Below are 15,614 nucleotides of genomic sequence, written 5' to 3'. Positions count from 1 at the left end.
CCTTCAGTGTGACCGGTGTCTGAAGCATACATCTAAACACGACAATAACATTGGCCGGCGACAGCCTGTGACGTCATCAACCGGCGTGACCACAGTATAAAAGGGCGCCGAGAGAACACGTCATCTGCTTCTTCGTCTGAAGCTTGCATTCGAAGCATGGCAAGGGAACTACAGGACGCAGTGTCTCGTTCCCTTCTCAGGGAACCATGGTTACATACGTAACCTGAGACGTTCCCTTCCGAGGGAACTTCGAACTGCGTCCTCTAGAGGTCGCTATGGGGAACGGTATACCCATGCCGGCATGCTGAGGGGAGTGCATGCCAGAAACCACGGTGAGCAATAAGTACCAACTCTACCATAGCCATGGGAGTTGCCCCAAGGACGCCTTGACGGCTGTCAGTGACATTATCCCCTCCGGCCAAGGGCCTGAGCTGCATACCCTAAAATAACTTACCTGTTAAAGGCTGGGCTGGGAAGCCCAGGCCTAGGGCAGAGCTCAAGGCTTCGAATCAGAAGAAAGAGATTCCTGTAAGGGGATACGTCCAGGTGTCTAAAAAACCAAACTAGAGAGGCCTACCCAACCTGAGGCTGATACTCAATGGAGCTCAAACGAGTGGAGAACTCGAAGAGAAAAGTCCTCCGACGCTCAATCAGGAGCGGCAGGCTCAAAGACAATCCTCCGAGGTGAGGAGAGCACTGCCTGGCTTGACCCAAATAGAGGCAGCTTATCAGGGAGGCAGCAAGCGGCCCAACTACCTGATGTCACTGCCATGGAGCTCAAGATTGGAGGGTTCAACCCCTAGCGAGGAGAGAGCAGAACCCAGCTCGACCGAAGCGATCAATAGCCCAGCGTCAGAGGACCTAGCTCTCAAGTCGAGAGGAGGACTCAGACAGTCTGCCCAGGACCGGCGAGCTCAAAAGGACCCTCCCGCAAGAGGGGAGCACAGCCATGTCCGGGGAGCAGATAGATCGCAAATGGGACATCCGAAATGGGATCCTGCTAGAAGGGGATCACACACTTCTACAGGGAACAACAGGGTCCCAAGATAGAGGCAACTGACCAAGGAGGCGACAGAGACGGGCCTAACAACTCAGTTTCGTTGCAAATGGAGTTTTCGGGAGCAGCGCTTTCGGCTCTCAAGCTCACGCGGGCCCTTACAGCACATACTGGGAGCAACTCATAGCTAACCCTCACAGTGAGGGGAGCACTTCTCAGCTCGCCCAGAAGGCGGCGCTAGATTAGAAGGGTTAACCCAGCAGGGCCCAATAAGAGACAGTCAGCTGGTGCAGCTGGACACAGTCTCATCTCGATAGAGAGCGTGGGTCCCGTATAACCAGAGCGATTACTGGTTCGACCATAAGGGCAGTGTGACAGGGAGGACCCGTGGGCCTGACCGTCTTTCAAACTGCAGAGTGGAATTAAGGAGTGTTGAGCCACTCAACGCCTCAGCGAGAGGAGCTCTAGCTCAGAGAATGTGCATGATGGTTAAGGAAAGAAATCTCAGGAGACCCCTCAGGGTGAGAGATAAGTAGCGCACCCTGGCCAGAGGATAGGGAGCATGCTGCGAGGAGGACCCACAGGTCCTGAGGTTGCAATGTTATACTGGGGACCTGACGCTGGGAGGCTTCCGCAGAATCCGAAGATGAGGGCTATCACCAGCCTGGATCCAGTACCGATGGGTGAAACCCTCACTATAATCAGTCAACAGCAGGAGGTTCTGACTTAGCAGGGGGGGGTCAAACCTAAAAAGTCCGAAAACAGAACGGGTCCGAGTAGCGCTGCCGAGAAAGGCTAGTATTGAATACACAAAAACTAGCAATAGAGTAGATGAAATGGATCGTACTCACCAACCATGGCTCCCGCGCATGACTCAGGCTCATGGATATAGGCTGGAGGCGAAGTCCGAAGAGCACTGGGGTCCGGACCATCAGTAGGTAGTTCTATGAGACATAGAAACTAGCCAAAAGCTCATAGGTCCAGCATAAGAGACTGCAATGCAAGTGCAGGAGCCTCCTACCTAACCTCAGTTAGGAGGGAAGCTTTTTAGGGGAATTAAGGGGAGGAAGATGAGAGCAGATGTAAATACTCTCAGAGGGAGGTGAGTAGATGGCTCAGGTTTCTGGTCCAGAGATGAGAGCAGATGTAAATACTCTCAGAGGGAGGTGAGTAGATGGCTCAGGTTTTACTCTGGTCCAGACGAGAGCGTTGAGAATGCCTAGTCTGGATCACCTCCCTCAAATCTTGCCTGTCACCCTTTGACCCACGCCCCTTTTGAGCCCTACCCTGCAGGCGGGGGAGGGGCGTGAGTTGCGACACTAGTCTTCTGAGCCCACCTTTGATCCTTAGATCAAAGACCTTCCTTGATCCTGGTCCTTCGTGGAATGAAGGATTTAAAGGGAGCCGATCGCATCTTGGCCTCCTTAAACTTCTCGACCACATGGAGATCGGGAAGAAATAGAAGGCTCACCTGAGCTGGAGGGCTATGGCTAGAAAGAAAACGCTCATCGAGGCGGCCTCGAGGCATCACCTTCTTGGCCCGCTTCCGCGGCAAGTCAAGCCTCGCCGTGGCGCGATCCATAACCTCAAGCAGCTCATCATACGTGGGGCAGGAGGATTGGGAGGACTCAATCTCAACTTCTTCGTCGTCATCTGATATCTCCTGCTCATCCTGGCTTTGAGTCAGCAGAGCACTAGCCGCTGGATCAGACGATGTAAGAGAGATAGCATCGTCGTCCAGCAGCTCACTCTCGTCCGTGACTGATGAGCAAGAAAGGGAAAGACCCTTTTTCAACTCAGCTAGAAAGAAAACGCTCATCGAGGCGGCCTCGAGGCATCACCTTCTTGGCCCGCTTCCGCGGCAAGTCAAGCCTCGCCGTGGCGCGATCCATAACCTCAAGCAGCTCATCATACGAGGGGCAGAAGGATTGGGAGGACTCAGTCTCAACTTCTTCGTCCTCATCTGACATCTCCTGCTCATCCTGGCTTGGAGCCAGCAGAGCACTAGCCGCTGGATCAGACGATGTAAGAGAGATAGCATCGTCGTCCAGCAGCTCACTCTCGTCCGTGACTGATGAGCAAGAAAGGGAAAGACCCTTTTTCAACTCATCAGCCAAGTCCACCTGCGATCCCCACGAGCTCATTTTCCTCCGTGCCTCAGCAGCGGAGGGTCCTGAACCATGGGGAGTGGATGGCTGTCCCTCTTTCCTCGAAAAGAGAGACAAACGAGAGTGGAGCTTTTTCATAGGAAAATGCTCACAGTGCACGCAAACTGCCCCCTCGAGGACATTGCGCTCATGCTCTTCGCCCAAACAAAAGACGCAAAGATTGTGTGTGTCATCAGGTGTCAAATAACGAGGACACGGATCCACACACTTCTTAAACGCCGTACTAGTGCTCGCCATGGTAAAGAAGTGTAATTGTTTTTTACCGGAAATGCACGCTTCAAACAAAACTGTCCTTGACGATGAAGAAGAGGATGACGTGTTCTTCCGGCGCCCTTTTATTCTGTGGTGATGACGTCACAGGCTGTCGACTGCCAATGTTATTGTCGTGTTTAGATGTATGCTTCAGACACCGGTCACGCTGAAGGCATTCCCAATAGCGACCTCTAGAGGACACAGTTCGAAGTTCCCTCGGAAGGGAACTTGATATTTTGAGCACTCAGTTGAAAATCTACACATAACGTATCAATCGTACTTACAGGTTGTGGTTCGGAGGTGCATGGCAAGCCGTTTTGACTTTTATTCCTTCACAGGATATGAATTCTTGATATCAACAATTCAATTTTCACTAGTTAAAATGTTAATTCTTGATATCAGGAATTGGATTTCTACTAGTAACAATGGCTATTTTTGATATCAGGAATTACATTTCCACTAGTAACAATGTTAATTCTTGATATCAACAATTCAATTTTCACTAGTTAAAATGCAAATTATTGTCACCATAGGCTGCCATTCAAATTTAATTGTTGATATCAAGAATTGATTTCTTACTAGTTTAAGAATTTACAATTTCACATATCAGAAATACAATTCTTACTAGTCACACTAGTATTTTTGATATCAGTTATCACATGGTTTCTAGTACAGATGTCTACAATTGAATTGCTATCAAGAATTAACATTTCAACTAGTGACAATGAATTCTTGATATCAATTCACATTTTTTACTAGTAAAAATGTAATTTGATATCAAAAATTATATTTCTACTAGTAAGAAATACAAAGCTGACATTTTTACTAGTGAAAATTGAATTGTTGATATCAAAAATTACAATTGTTACTAGTACAAATCTAATTCCTGATATCAAGAATTAGCATTTTAACTAGTGAAAATTGAATTGTTGATATCAAGAATTCATATCCTGCGAATGAATAAAAGTCAAAACGGCTTGCCTATTGCCATTCCCAGGATATACATTCTTGATATCAAGAATAATATTTTTTACTAGTTGAAATTTAATTGCTGATATCAAGAATTCGAATATAAACAATCCAATATAATCTTATATAAGTACGGACTTAATAAGTAATAGGTACGGACTTATCTTTCATGGACAAGCGTTTAGCAAATCCCGCGTTGAAATCGGCAAGATTAGAGAAGCAGTCCTCGGTAAAATGACGAGCACACAACAAGGCGGGTATTATGCAAATGTGTTACCTAGTGACATATATCGGTAACAGGTAGAAGATTCGAAAATATGACGACTCGTTAAGGCAGTTCAGAGTCAATTCTTTCTTTTGAGAGACAATATCTTTATTTATCATGCACTTTTTTGATTAACAACTTTGCAGACTGTTTACATTGAAGGATAGCTACGTTACAAAAAGCAAAACAAATATTTTTCGAAAACCCATATGACCTGCTCTGTAAAGTAAAAGTTAAATCACTGTTTTTATAATATTTTGTCATGCTTTAAAGTACAGTTTTGAAATTACATTTATTTATTTCATCATTACAAAAGTACAATTATAGGTAAAAACACTCTTAAGTTCAGCTAATTGCATTTAAAGGCTCTGTATGGAATTTTTTGGTCTGTATGTCAATTTACTCAATAATATTTAGACACCCCGGGTTGCCAGTTGGCGGGAAACACAGCATATTGTAGCCATGGAAGCCAGCAAACGAACAAAGGTTCGTTGCCTTCCATTGTCATATGCGCTCATTCCTGTAACGTGTCTTCAATCTGGCAACCCTCGTGAGTGTTGAGTCTGAGGAGGAGGTGGCGGGAGAAACAACTCTCTCCAGTATTTTGAATTTGCACTGCAGTGCCCATTTCAACAGCTAGGTGTCAATTTCCATACTTTAGCATTTTTTTTTTTTTTTACTATTTTTAAAAGTATGCTACAGTGCACTTCTTTGCAAATGATTTATTAAAAATGTTTGCTAAATGTAAATGTTAACCTAAAAGTTTGATTAAGTCTTGTCTTATTGAGGTGTTCCAATGGCACGCAGGAGAGTGCAGGTGTATTCTGGGCCTTTAACTACTGCCCAACATCTTACTCCTGGATTGTTCTGCTGGGTCTCGTTCTGTATCTGGCCGCCTTTGCTCCAGGTGAGAGTTTTCTCAGTTCATTGGAGCTTAAAGTAGCCGTTAATGATCATAAAGCCTGATGTCAGGTTGTGTGTTGGAGCAGGTATGGGTCCTATGCCGTGGACGGTGAACTCTGAGATCTATCCGCTGTGGGCTCGGAGCACAGGGAACGCCTGCTCTGCCGGGGTCAACTGGATCTGTAACGTCCTTGTGTCTCTGACCTTCCTCCATGTGGCCCAGTACCTGACATACTACGGTACATCACAGTACACACACACAACCCTGAACACCATAACAGTGTTTATGTGCTATACAGATTCCATCAGCAGCTAAAATCACTAGGTGGTTGCTATGCAGTTGCTAGGTTGTTCTGGGTAGCTGTGCAGTTGATGGGGTGTTTGGGTGGTTGCTAGAGGGTTGTTTTACAGTTGGTGTTCTAGTTAGGTGGTTCTTTTTAAGTATGTTATCATGCAGTTGCTAGGTTGTTCTGGGTAGTTGCTATGCAGTTGATGGGTGTTCAGGTAGGGCTGGGCGATATAGCTAAAAAATTTATCAACGATATAATGTTTCATATCGTTCGGTATCGATAATTATTGAAATTTTTTATAACCTTTTTTAAAACAAAAAGCAATAGAATTTTTTTATTTTTTATTTAACCACTGTATTTATAAATAACAATATTTTTGTTTTAACAAACACAATAAAAATTAAACAAATATCTAATTTCTAATGTTTTATATGCAGATTAAATAGGTCTTTATTGTATAGGTCTAATTGTCTCCCGAGGCCACAGGAGGGCGCAATGAGCAAAATAATGCAGCGCATTTAAATTGTCAACGCAAGGAAGTACCTCTATAAAAATGTGGATTACGTCTAAATTAACTCGTAATAATATAATTTCGTAAATTGTATTAACAATTATGAACAAAACAGCATCATGTATTTATGCATTGCTTAATCCAAAGAGCCGAAGCACCATTCACACAGATTACATTTAAAAACATATGAGATGCAGTGAAAAGGAATAAACCTCCACAAATTCGTGATGTGTTTTCTAAAAGTTTAAACTGTTTTAACTACAAGCCACTCCCATAATAGCTGTCACCACTCAAATTAATGCACAACTCTACATTATCTGTATAGCATGTGTGTAAGACTCGAATACAATTATGAAGTAATAATTTTATGACGAATAAATCTTTCAGTGAGTAAAACTGGCTGTGTCTATAGTATTAAAGACTACACAACATTATTATATTATCTTTAAATTAATTTTTAAATGATTATTATTTTAAATTATTGTCCCTGGATTAGTAGGGTACTCTTGTAATAAAGTAGCGTTGGTAACGGACAGATTTTAAGTATCAATTCTGCTTAAAAAGATGCAATCTAATCCTGATTACATGAAATAAGCCTGCTCCCGAGCAGGTTTAAGCTTACGGACCTGTTGCTATGACAGCAACTCCGGGATGAGCTTCAAAGAACCAAACAATCCAAGATCATGCCAAATCGTCAACGATGAAATCCAGCTAACTGAGTTAGCGACGTACGAAGAACGGGCCCCAGGCCTATGTTCAGGTGTTTATTGCATGTTGCTTTGCAGTTGCTAGGGAGTTGTTATGTGGTTGCTAGGGTGTTGTTGTTGGGTTGGTTGCTAACGTGTTTGGTGTATGTTTATATGCAGTTTTCTATATTGTTCTAGGTTGTAGCTTGGATGTTTTGTGTGGTTTCCAGGGCATTGCTAGTGTTGCTTGAATGTGTGTTATTATGTGGTTGCTGGGTTGGTTTGGGTGGTGGCTTGGGTGCTGTTGGTGCTAGAGCATTATTTTGTATTTGCTAGGGTGTCCTTTGTGTTTGTCATGGAATTTATAAGGTTGTTAAGATGTTCTGAGTGTTTATAAACATGTTGTTATACAGCTACTAGGTTGTTCTGGTTCTGGGTCGCATTGCAGTTGCTAGGGAATTATGTGGTTGCACGGCGGTTGTTAAGGTGTTAGGTATATGTTGCTATGCAGTTTTTTTGGTTGCTCTGTAGTTGCTAGGGGAGTTGCTAGGCTATTCTAGCCGAGTTGTTACTAAGGTGTTTTGAGTTTTTTTTTTGGTGTGCTGTTATGCAGTTTTTAAATTGTTCTGGGTGGTTGCTTGGCTATTCTGTGTGGTTTCCAGGGCATTGTTAGGGTTGCTTGAATGTATGTTGTTATGTGGTTGCTGGGTTGGCTTGGGAGGTTGCTAGGGCATTATTTTGTCGTTGCTAGGGTGTCCTGTGTGTTTGTCAGGCACTTTTAAGGTTATTAAGGTGTTCTGAGTGTTTAACATGTTGTCATGCAGTTGCTAGGTTGTTCTGGGTAGTTGCTATGCAGTTGATGATTGTTTGGGGGATAGCTAGCATGTTGCTTTGCGGTTGCTAGGGTGTTATAGTTAGGTGGTTGCTAAGGTGTTACGTGTATGCTGCCATGCAGTTTTCTAGGTTGTTCTGGATTGTTGCTTGGGTGCTCTGAGTGGTTGGTCGTGTGTTGCTATAATGTGGTTGCTAGAGTGTTTGGCTGGTTGCTAGGGTGTTGCTTTGGGGTTGGGCATTGCTAAAGTTGTTGTCATGCAGTTGCTAGGTGGTTTTGAGTAGTTGCTATGCTGTTGATAATGTGTTCAGGTGGTTGCTTGCTTGCTTTGCAATTGCTAGGGTGTTCTAGTTGTTCTGTGGTTTCTTGGTTGATCTGAGTGGTTGATACGGTGTTGCTATGCAGCTGCTTCAGTGTTCGGGTTGTTGCTAGAGTTGCTTTGGGGCTCATGTGTTTTTAAGTATGTTGTCATTCAGCTGTTAGGTTGTTCTGGGTAGTTGCTACGCCATTGATGGTGTTCAGGTGATTGTGCTTTGCAGTAGCTTGGGACTTGCTATGTTGGTGCTTGTTTGTTCTACTTAAATGGTTTATTAGGTGTTCTGCAAGTTTTATGTACATTGCTATGCAGTTTTTAGAGTTTTAGTTCTAGGTGTTTTTGTTTTGGGTGGTTCATTGCATGTTCATAGTGATTGATAAGGTGTTTCTGTGTGGTTGCTATAGTAGCATTTGTGTCATTCTAGGTGGGTGGTTCTGGTTACTAAAGTGCTTTAAGCTTGTTGTCATTTAATTCAATTAGGATATTTTGAGTAGTTGCTATGCTCTTGAATGGGGTGTTTGAGTGGTTGCTAGCATGTTGCTCTACGGTTGCTAGGTAGTTAGGCTTTTCTGGCTGAATTGTTACTAAGGTGTTTTGAGTGTTTTTTGTGAGCTACTATGCAGTTATTAAATAGTTCAGAGTGGTTCCTTGGGTGTTCTGAGTGGTTAATAGGGTGTTGTTTTGGGGTTGCTGGGGTGTTTTAGGTGGTTGTTCATGGATAATTTATAGCCATAGCACAAATGATGCTGTACTCGCCAAAGTTTAATACATAGGTTTAGGGGTTTGTTCATATCACTTACTCTAATTTTAGTAATGATGCTTCCCTGCAGGGGAAAAAAGCCTAAGCTGAAAAACCAGGCTAAGCTGGTTTTAGCTGGACTTCCAGCCTGGTCATAACTGGTTTGCAGGCTGGTTTTAGAGGGTTTTGACCATTTCTTTAGCTGGCCAGGCTGGGAGACAAGCTGACCAACCAGCTATTTCCAGCTTAAACCAGCTAAGACCAGCCAGGTTATTGACTTAGCAAACACCACAATTTAACAATCATCTAATAAATAAACAGAATGTGATCTATACTTGTATGGGGACTATTGCTGAAATGTGTTTATAGATGAGATTATTTTCTATTTATTTCAGTGTGAATGTCTCCTTTGTCCAGGTGCGTTCTTCCTGTACTCCGGTCTGGCTCTGCTGGGCTTTGTGTTTGTGGTGGGCTGTCTGCCGGAGACCAAGGGTCTGCGTCTGGAGGAGATGGAGTCTCTGTTCGGGAGACAGCTGTGCAGCTGTGGAGCCGGCGGCAGTCAGAGCGTTCATTACATCCGGGTAAACGGAGGAAACTGCCGCTCTGATGAAGACGTTACTGATGATGAATAGACACTGATGAAGATGATTCATGGTGTGAGGGATGCTGTGGTTGCCATTCCAGAGATTCAACGTTCAAGTTGACTCATGTTTTAAAACCGCAATTGTGTCAATAATGGATGCGATTAATTAATTGTTTGACAGCACTAGTTGTGTTTAATTCAGTGTGTTACGTGCTGTTTCTTTGTATTTATTGAAATTTGTTTCACACTTAATTGTTTCAAATCAAAAGTTTCTATACAGTTCTTCTTTTTTCTTCTGGGTTTCAAAAGTAGGTTTTGGTACATGCATCAAATTAGATTAATTTGTTACTTTTGCTTCTGGGGTTCTCAATATAAACCGAAAGACACGATACTCACAGTCAATCATTGAGGCAGTTTAGCCATTTCAATATTTAAAGGGTTAGTTCACCTAAAAATTTAAACTCTGTCATTAATTACTCACCCTCGTGTTGTTCCAAACCCGTAAGACCTTCGTCCATCTTCGGAACACAAATTAAGATATTTTTGATGAAATCTGAGGGCTCTCTGACCCTCCCATAGACAGCAAGGTAACTACCACGTTCAAGGTCCAGAAAAGTACCAAGATGATCGACAAAGTAGTCCGTCATGATACTGTCGTGAACACGCGTCCAAAGTGAGACGAAAATGCGGAATAAAGTCGTTATTTTTGTTTTCTTTGCGCAAAAAAGTTTTCTTGTAGCTTCGTAACTTTACAGTTGAACCACTGATGTCACACGGACTACTTTGTCGATCATCTTGGTACTTTTCTGGACCTTGAATATCTTGGTAGTTACCTTGCTGTCTATGGGCGGGTCAGAGAGCTCTCAGATTTCATCAAAAATATCTTAAATTGTGCTCCGAAGATGAACGAAGGTCTTACGGGTTTGGAACAACACGAGGGTGAGTAATTAATGACAGCATTTTCATTTTTGGGTGAACTAACCCTTTAACTATTGTTCCTGAGAAGACTCTATGAAGTTGAAGTTGCTGCTGATAAATGCTGTATTTGTACATTTTCAGATGAATAAATGTTTCTGAATGGTTCTTAAGCTGGTTGTGTCAGTCTCTTGTAGAGTTTGGTGGTCTCGGCTCCGTCAGGCTGAAACCTGTTCAGTCCTGTCCCGATCCGACCCTCTTTGACCTCTGTACCCCTCATTTAGCCCAGAGCAGAGCACTGACCCACCAACTTCTCATACAAAATATTTTGTGAAAATCTGTTTTATTAGATTTTATTTAATTTGCTTAAAATGACCAATGTTTTCACACTAGGCTTATTTTATGTTTACATTTATACATTTAGCAGGCACTTTTATCCAAAGTGACTCACAAAAGTGCTTCGTCAAACAGTCATTCGTAATATGCAATGCCATGTGTACTAGATTAGGAAGCAAGAGAAGAACAATCATCCTGTGTGTGTGTGCGTAAGTGCATTGGTTTTCTCACAACCAACACTGGGTTAGTGTCTCTAGTGTGTCTCAAAGGTGAGGGGACACTGAAGTGCACTGTACACTGGTAGAAAGTGTCCTGTATACTGTACTTGAGTGTGTGCCTCTGCTGTGGGCCGCTCGGGTAATGTGAGAGCGAGTAACTGGACACTGCAGTTTGGCAGGAGGTCAAGACACTCGAGCTCCAGTGCTGAACTGTTTCACCTCTGTTAGCTGCACTGTTATGCTCTCACACTCAATTCCAGCTGAAGTGCATTGAGTTGAAGGAAACTGTTTTTACTACAGTACACTGCCCCAGACCCCCTTACTGTGGAAAGATTTTCCCATCGGCCTGAAAAACATGTGCTTAAGTTAATATTTCAATGCAGATGAAATAAACCAGTGCTATTTTATCGTAATGTTGGAATGCTTCGAAAACAGATGTGATGAAAATCAAAGCATTACCACACGAGAGCGCACAACACCACTGCATCAGATACAGCATGAGCACAAAACACATAATGCTAATGTACAGAATATGTTTTTTTATGGTATATATGATATTTTTATTTGGTAACAGTTTATGCTTTATGTAATGATCCTTATAATACATTTTATGATTTCATGAATAATTGTATCCACAGTTATGATAAATTATAATACTTATCTATTCATTGCTACACTTTTAAAAAGTATAATGCATTAAAACACATAACACACAAACCTTTAAATATCATAATGCATTTTAACTTTGGTTACAATGATTTATGAAAAGATATAATGCATTACAACATACATTAAGAATACCTTTAAGAAGCATTATATATAAAGGCTTTAAGTGCTGGAATTATTTTTTATGCATAAATATGTATATTTGCTGTCAAACGATTAATCGCGATTAATCACATCCAAAATAAAAGCTTTTGTTTGCATAATATATGTGTATACGGTGTATATTTATTATGTATATATAAATACACACACAAACAGTATATATTTTGAAAATATTTACATGTATTTACATGTTTATTTATATAAAATAATAAAATAAATAAATGACATACCAATAATCTCTACTGTTCAATACTAATAATACTATATATATATATATATATATCAACAAAACAAATTCAGTTACATGATAAATATATTAAATATAATTAATAATACTACCAAATAAGATAAAGGTTCAAAATAAATTTAACTGAAATGTCTGAAGCATATCAGTGCATCTCTACAGATATATCCCACAATATGGAGTAATCTGGAATATCTAGAGCCTACAGCTATTATGTCTCTCCTGATATCAAGCTGAACAGACTGATTTGCATGCGTGTGGTGACGTCACCCTCCAGGGGTCTTGGGGGAGGCGTGGCTTGGTGACGCATTGCGGCTGGGTCTTCATGAAGCGAGCGTGAAGATCAGATGAGGTCGGGACGCGCTCGGGATTCGAGCGAATGATCTCGCGTGATCGCAATGCATCGCTGCTGTAGCGGGTGCATGCACATCAAAGCCCTGGGTATGGCAGAGCTGATGCGTGTATGAGCCGAGCACTGCTGCGCACTTCCAGGATCGAGCTCTCGATGCAGATCTAATCATGTCAAGCGGACAGGACGAGAGCGCAGTGCGCGTGGCGCTCAGGTAGGGCACGAGCTCTAGTGTGCGTTACTGATGATGTGCTTTCATGCGCTGTCACCTGCTGCAGCCAATGCACAAATGCGCCTTACATTTGGAATCAATAGAAACAGGGGAAAACATAGGATTTGTTTCCACTACTTCATTATAATAATTACATGCAACATTAGCTAAATCCATAAAATGTCATTTCTTATTAATGTAACACCGTGTCCTAACACCATGTAGCAATGGAAAGTTTCCAGCAACAAATAATTTATTTGTCTATGTTGCCAAAGCTGCGCTACGAGACAGACAATCAGGATATTTCATGTGTTATGCATAGTTATATTGTTGCGTGATTTTGGACCAATGAGATTTCTGAGTGGGCGGGGCAAACAGGAGCAACGTCAGATTTCCACCTTATTTTTCAACGCGGAAGTAATGCTGCGTTCAAGTTAGGGATATGCCGGTAACAAATTTTCATGTTGCGATTAATTGCTAATGCTTTTATCACGGTATGCGGTATTATCACGATATTGAAATTTAGTTTTTTTTTTAAGTGCTGTCATAATACAGACCGTGATATATCGCATTACCGAATACTGGCACAAGTCTAGTTCAAGTCCTCCTGGGACGTTCGTACTTACGAGTCAGGTGCGTTCAAGTCAGTTTAGTCGGCACAAGATGGCGGTGTACCTTCTTTTAATAAATTACAAGAAAATACAACAGGGTCTGTTAACTCTGCTTATAGAAAATGAAGAGCAAAGAATTCGCATCAGGTGTGTTTTGCGTTTTTAATATTTTTAAAAAGTAATTTATGAAGCCACTTTAATCTGTATCGCATAAAAACTTCATAAAAATTATCAATTTAAACAAAAATTTACCGTCAACTACAGACGTTGCATCCATCGATTCCGCCATGTTTCTCATTGACACGCCCCCAACTCGGAAACTCGGGGCTTAAAGAAAATGTCGAGTTTCCCACTCGTAATAACGACTTTGTGGTGGCGTTCATGTGCGTTCAACTCGTAAATACAATCTATCCGACATGACTTGAACGCACCATAAGACAGACCAGTTTGCATCATCAAGCAGCAAAATCCAGCTAAAAACAAATAGCTGGAAGCGGATGAGACCGGGATGGCCAGACACATTAAATTTACAAATGACCGCACCCGTTCTTACGAGAAAAATAAGCTGGAAAGCTGTCGCAGTCCGAGATCTAATACTTCCCTACTATTAAGTATGCGAAAATCTGTATGCCAAAAAAGTAGCATGTCTGAATTTATAGTTTTCAAAAAAACAAACAAACAAAAAAAAACAGTTGACAAAAAGGATGACCTACTACTTCTGGCAGATATGGATGGACACTTTACCAAAGCCACTAGAAGGCAAGCCTGCAACCTTTAGCCAAAAAAGCGTAATGGCTAATGCTAACGGAAAGCAGACCAGAGGCCATTTTGTTTGAATGGATGTCAATGGAGGAGAGGCTTCACTACGCTGAATAAACAGCTTTTTAGAGGAAACGGCTCACCATTTAATGAATCGAAAGCCTATCTGCTAATCTTCAACCTGTTTTACACTAAACAATACTTTTGGATTGAACTATTTTTAGTTTACACCGGGAAAAAATGCCGTTTTATAAGAGAAGTCACTGACTTTCAGCTAACAGCACTTCTACAACTTCTACAAATCCACGTGATTTCGAAAAGTTCTCAACGCAAATTTTGCTCAAATTCAGTTTAGGACATATGCTTATTTGATATTTGTTTTATTTGCTATTTATGTATATGCTTTATTTTTTAAGATAATTGTTTTTTTCCCCCCAAGGCATTGTTAGATGCCAGTGTTTGCTGTCGTAGCTATGCAAAGATTTGATTTCAAAAACAGTATCATAGCTATTAAACTATATCTTATGTTTTTAAATCTGTATTTAACCTCAGAACGATCTCAAAGTAAAAGGCGCTGCTAAAGTCTGATTTTGTGGTGGCTGTGCTTTAAAATGTAATAATTATGATCTTAATTGAAGCGATGAAGGATTTTGAAAGTCTGACAGTAAGCAGTGTTGAGCTCTACTGTAAATGTTTCAGAATGATTAACAGTTAAAAACATTCATTAGGAATTTACAAATGTAATCCATTGTAATTAGTTAAGTAATTGAAATCGTTTTTACATTTACTTTTTACATTTTAAATAGGGTAACTTGTAGTCTGTAACCAGTTGCATTTCCAGAGTAACCTTCCCAACACTTTATATACTATCCATTATTATAATTATATGCTAAATGATATGCATTTGGTAAATTTGGTAAAACACAGTGCCTAACCATGCAAAGTTTCCAGCAACAAATACACACATTTATACTATATAGGACATATGTTTTTTGGTTGTTAAGTAATTGCTTATTCTGAAGAGAGTAAGTGGTTTCAGATGCAACCTATGTTTTGGACTAAGACGTTAATTTTTAATAACTTTATTTCTTGACAAGGTGTGGTCACATTAGCAAAAATTCAGCTAGTTTTCTCAGGCCAAAAAAAAAAAGATACATGTAGCACCGCTCGCACAGAAGTCATGTTAAAAACCAGCTTTCTGCAAATTTGCTTGCGCAAAATCTGTGTGTGGGACTATGTTGTCCTCACACAAATCTTCTGATTGTGCCCGTTCCTATTGAAATGACGAAATATCGCTAAACAGGAAATGTGACCATACCTACCAAAGCCACTAGAAGGCAAGCCTGCAACCTTTAGCCAAAAAAGCGTAATGGCTAATGCTAACGGAAAGCAGACCAGAGGCCATTTTGTTTGAATGGATGTCAATGGAGGAGAGGCTTCACTACGCTGAATAAACAGCTTTTTAGAGGAAACGGCTCACCATTTAATGAATCGAAAGCCTATCTGCTAATCTTCAACCTGTTTTACACTAAACAATACTTTTGGATTGAACTATTTTTAGTTTACACCGGGAAAAAATGCCGTTTTATAAGAGAAGTCACTGACTTTCAGCTAACAGCACTTCTACAACTT

General features: G+C 41.3%; 2 protein-coding genes across 2 annotated transcripts in view; both read left to right on the top strand.

Moving 5' to 3' along the window:
• The window catches only part of LOC107752466 (proton myo-inositol cotransporter-like), an 18,361-nt gene extending 8,369 nt beyond the window's left edge, over positions 1–9,992 (top strand). Inside the window, exons 9-11 of the mRNA XM_016568445.1 lie at positions 5,440–5,558; positions 5,641–5,793; positions 9,346–9,992. Of these exons, the coding sequence (XP_016423931.1) occupies positions 5,440–5,558; positions 5,641–5,793; positions 9,346–9,560 (487 nt within the window). The 3' untranslated portion in view covers positions 9,561–9,992. The remainder of the gene's footprint in view (positions 1–5,439; positions 5,559–5,640; positions 5,794–9,345) is intronic.
• Positions 9,993–12,439: 2,447 nt separating this feature from the next.
• Positions 12,440–15,614, top strand: part of kif21a (kinesin family member 21A) — a 60,152-nt gene continuing 56,977 nt past the window's right edge. Inside the window, exon 1 of the mRNA XM_016568444.1 lies at positions 12,440–12,615. Coding sequence (XP_016423930.1) covers positions 12,572–12,615 — 44 coding nt within the window. The 5' untranslated portion in view covers positions 12,440–12,571. The remainder of the gene's footprint in view (positions 12,616–15,614) is intronic.

Source organism: Sinocyclocheilus rhinocerous, unplaced genomic scaffold (assembly GCF_001515625.1).
Source record: "Sinocyclocheilus rhinocerous isolate Xijiao unplaced genomic scaffold, SAMN03320098_v1.1 scaffold921, whole genome shotgun sequence".
Taxonomy (NCBI): Eukaryota; Metazoa; Chordata; class Actinopteri; order Cypriniformes; family Cyprinidae; genus Sinocyclocheilus; species Sinocyclocheilus rhinocerous.
The sequence above is the reverse complement of the archived record's forward strand: the minus strand, read 5'-3'. Positions and strand labels throughout refer to the sequence as shown.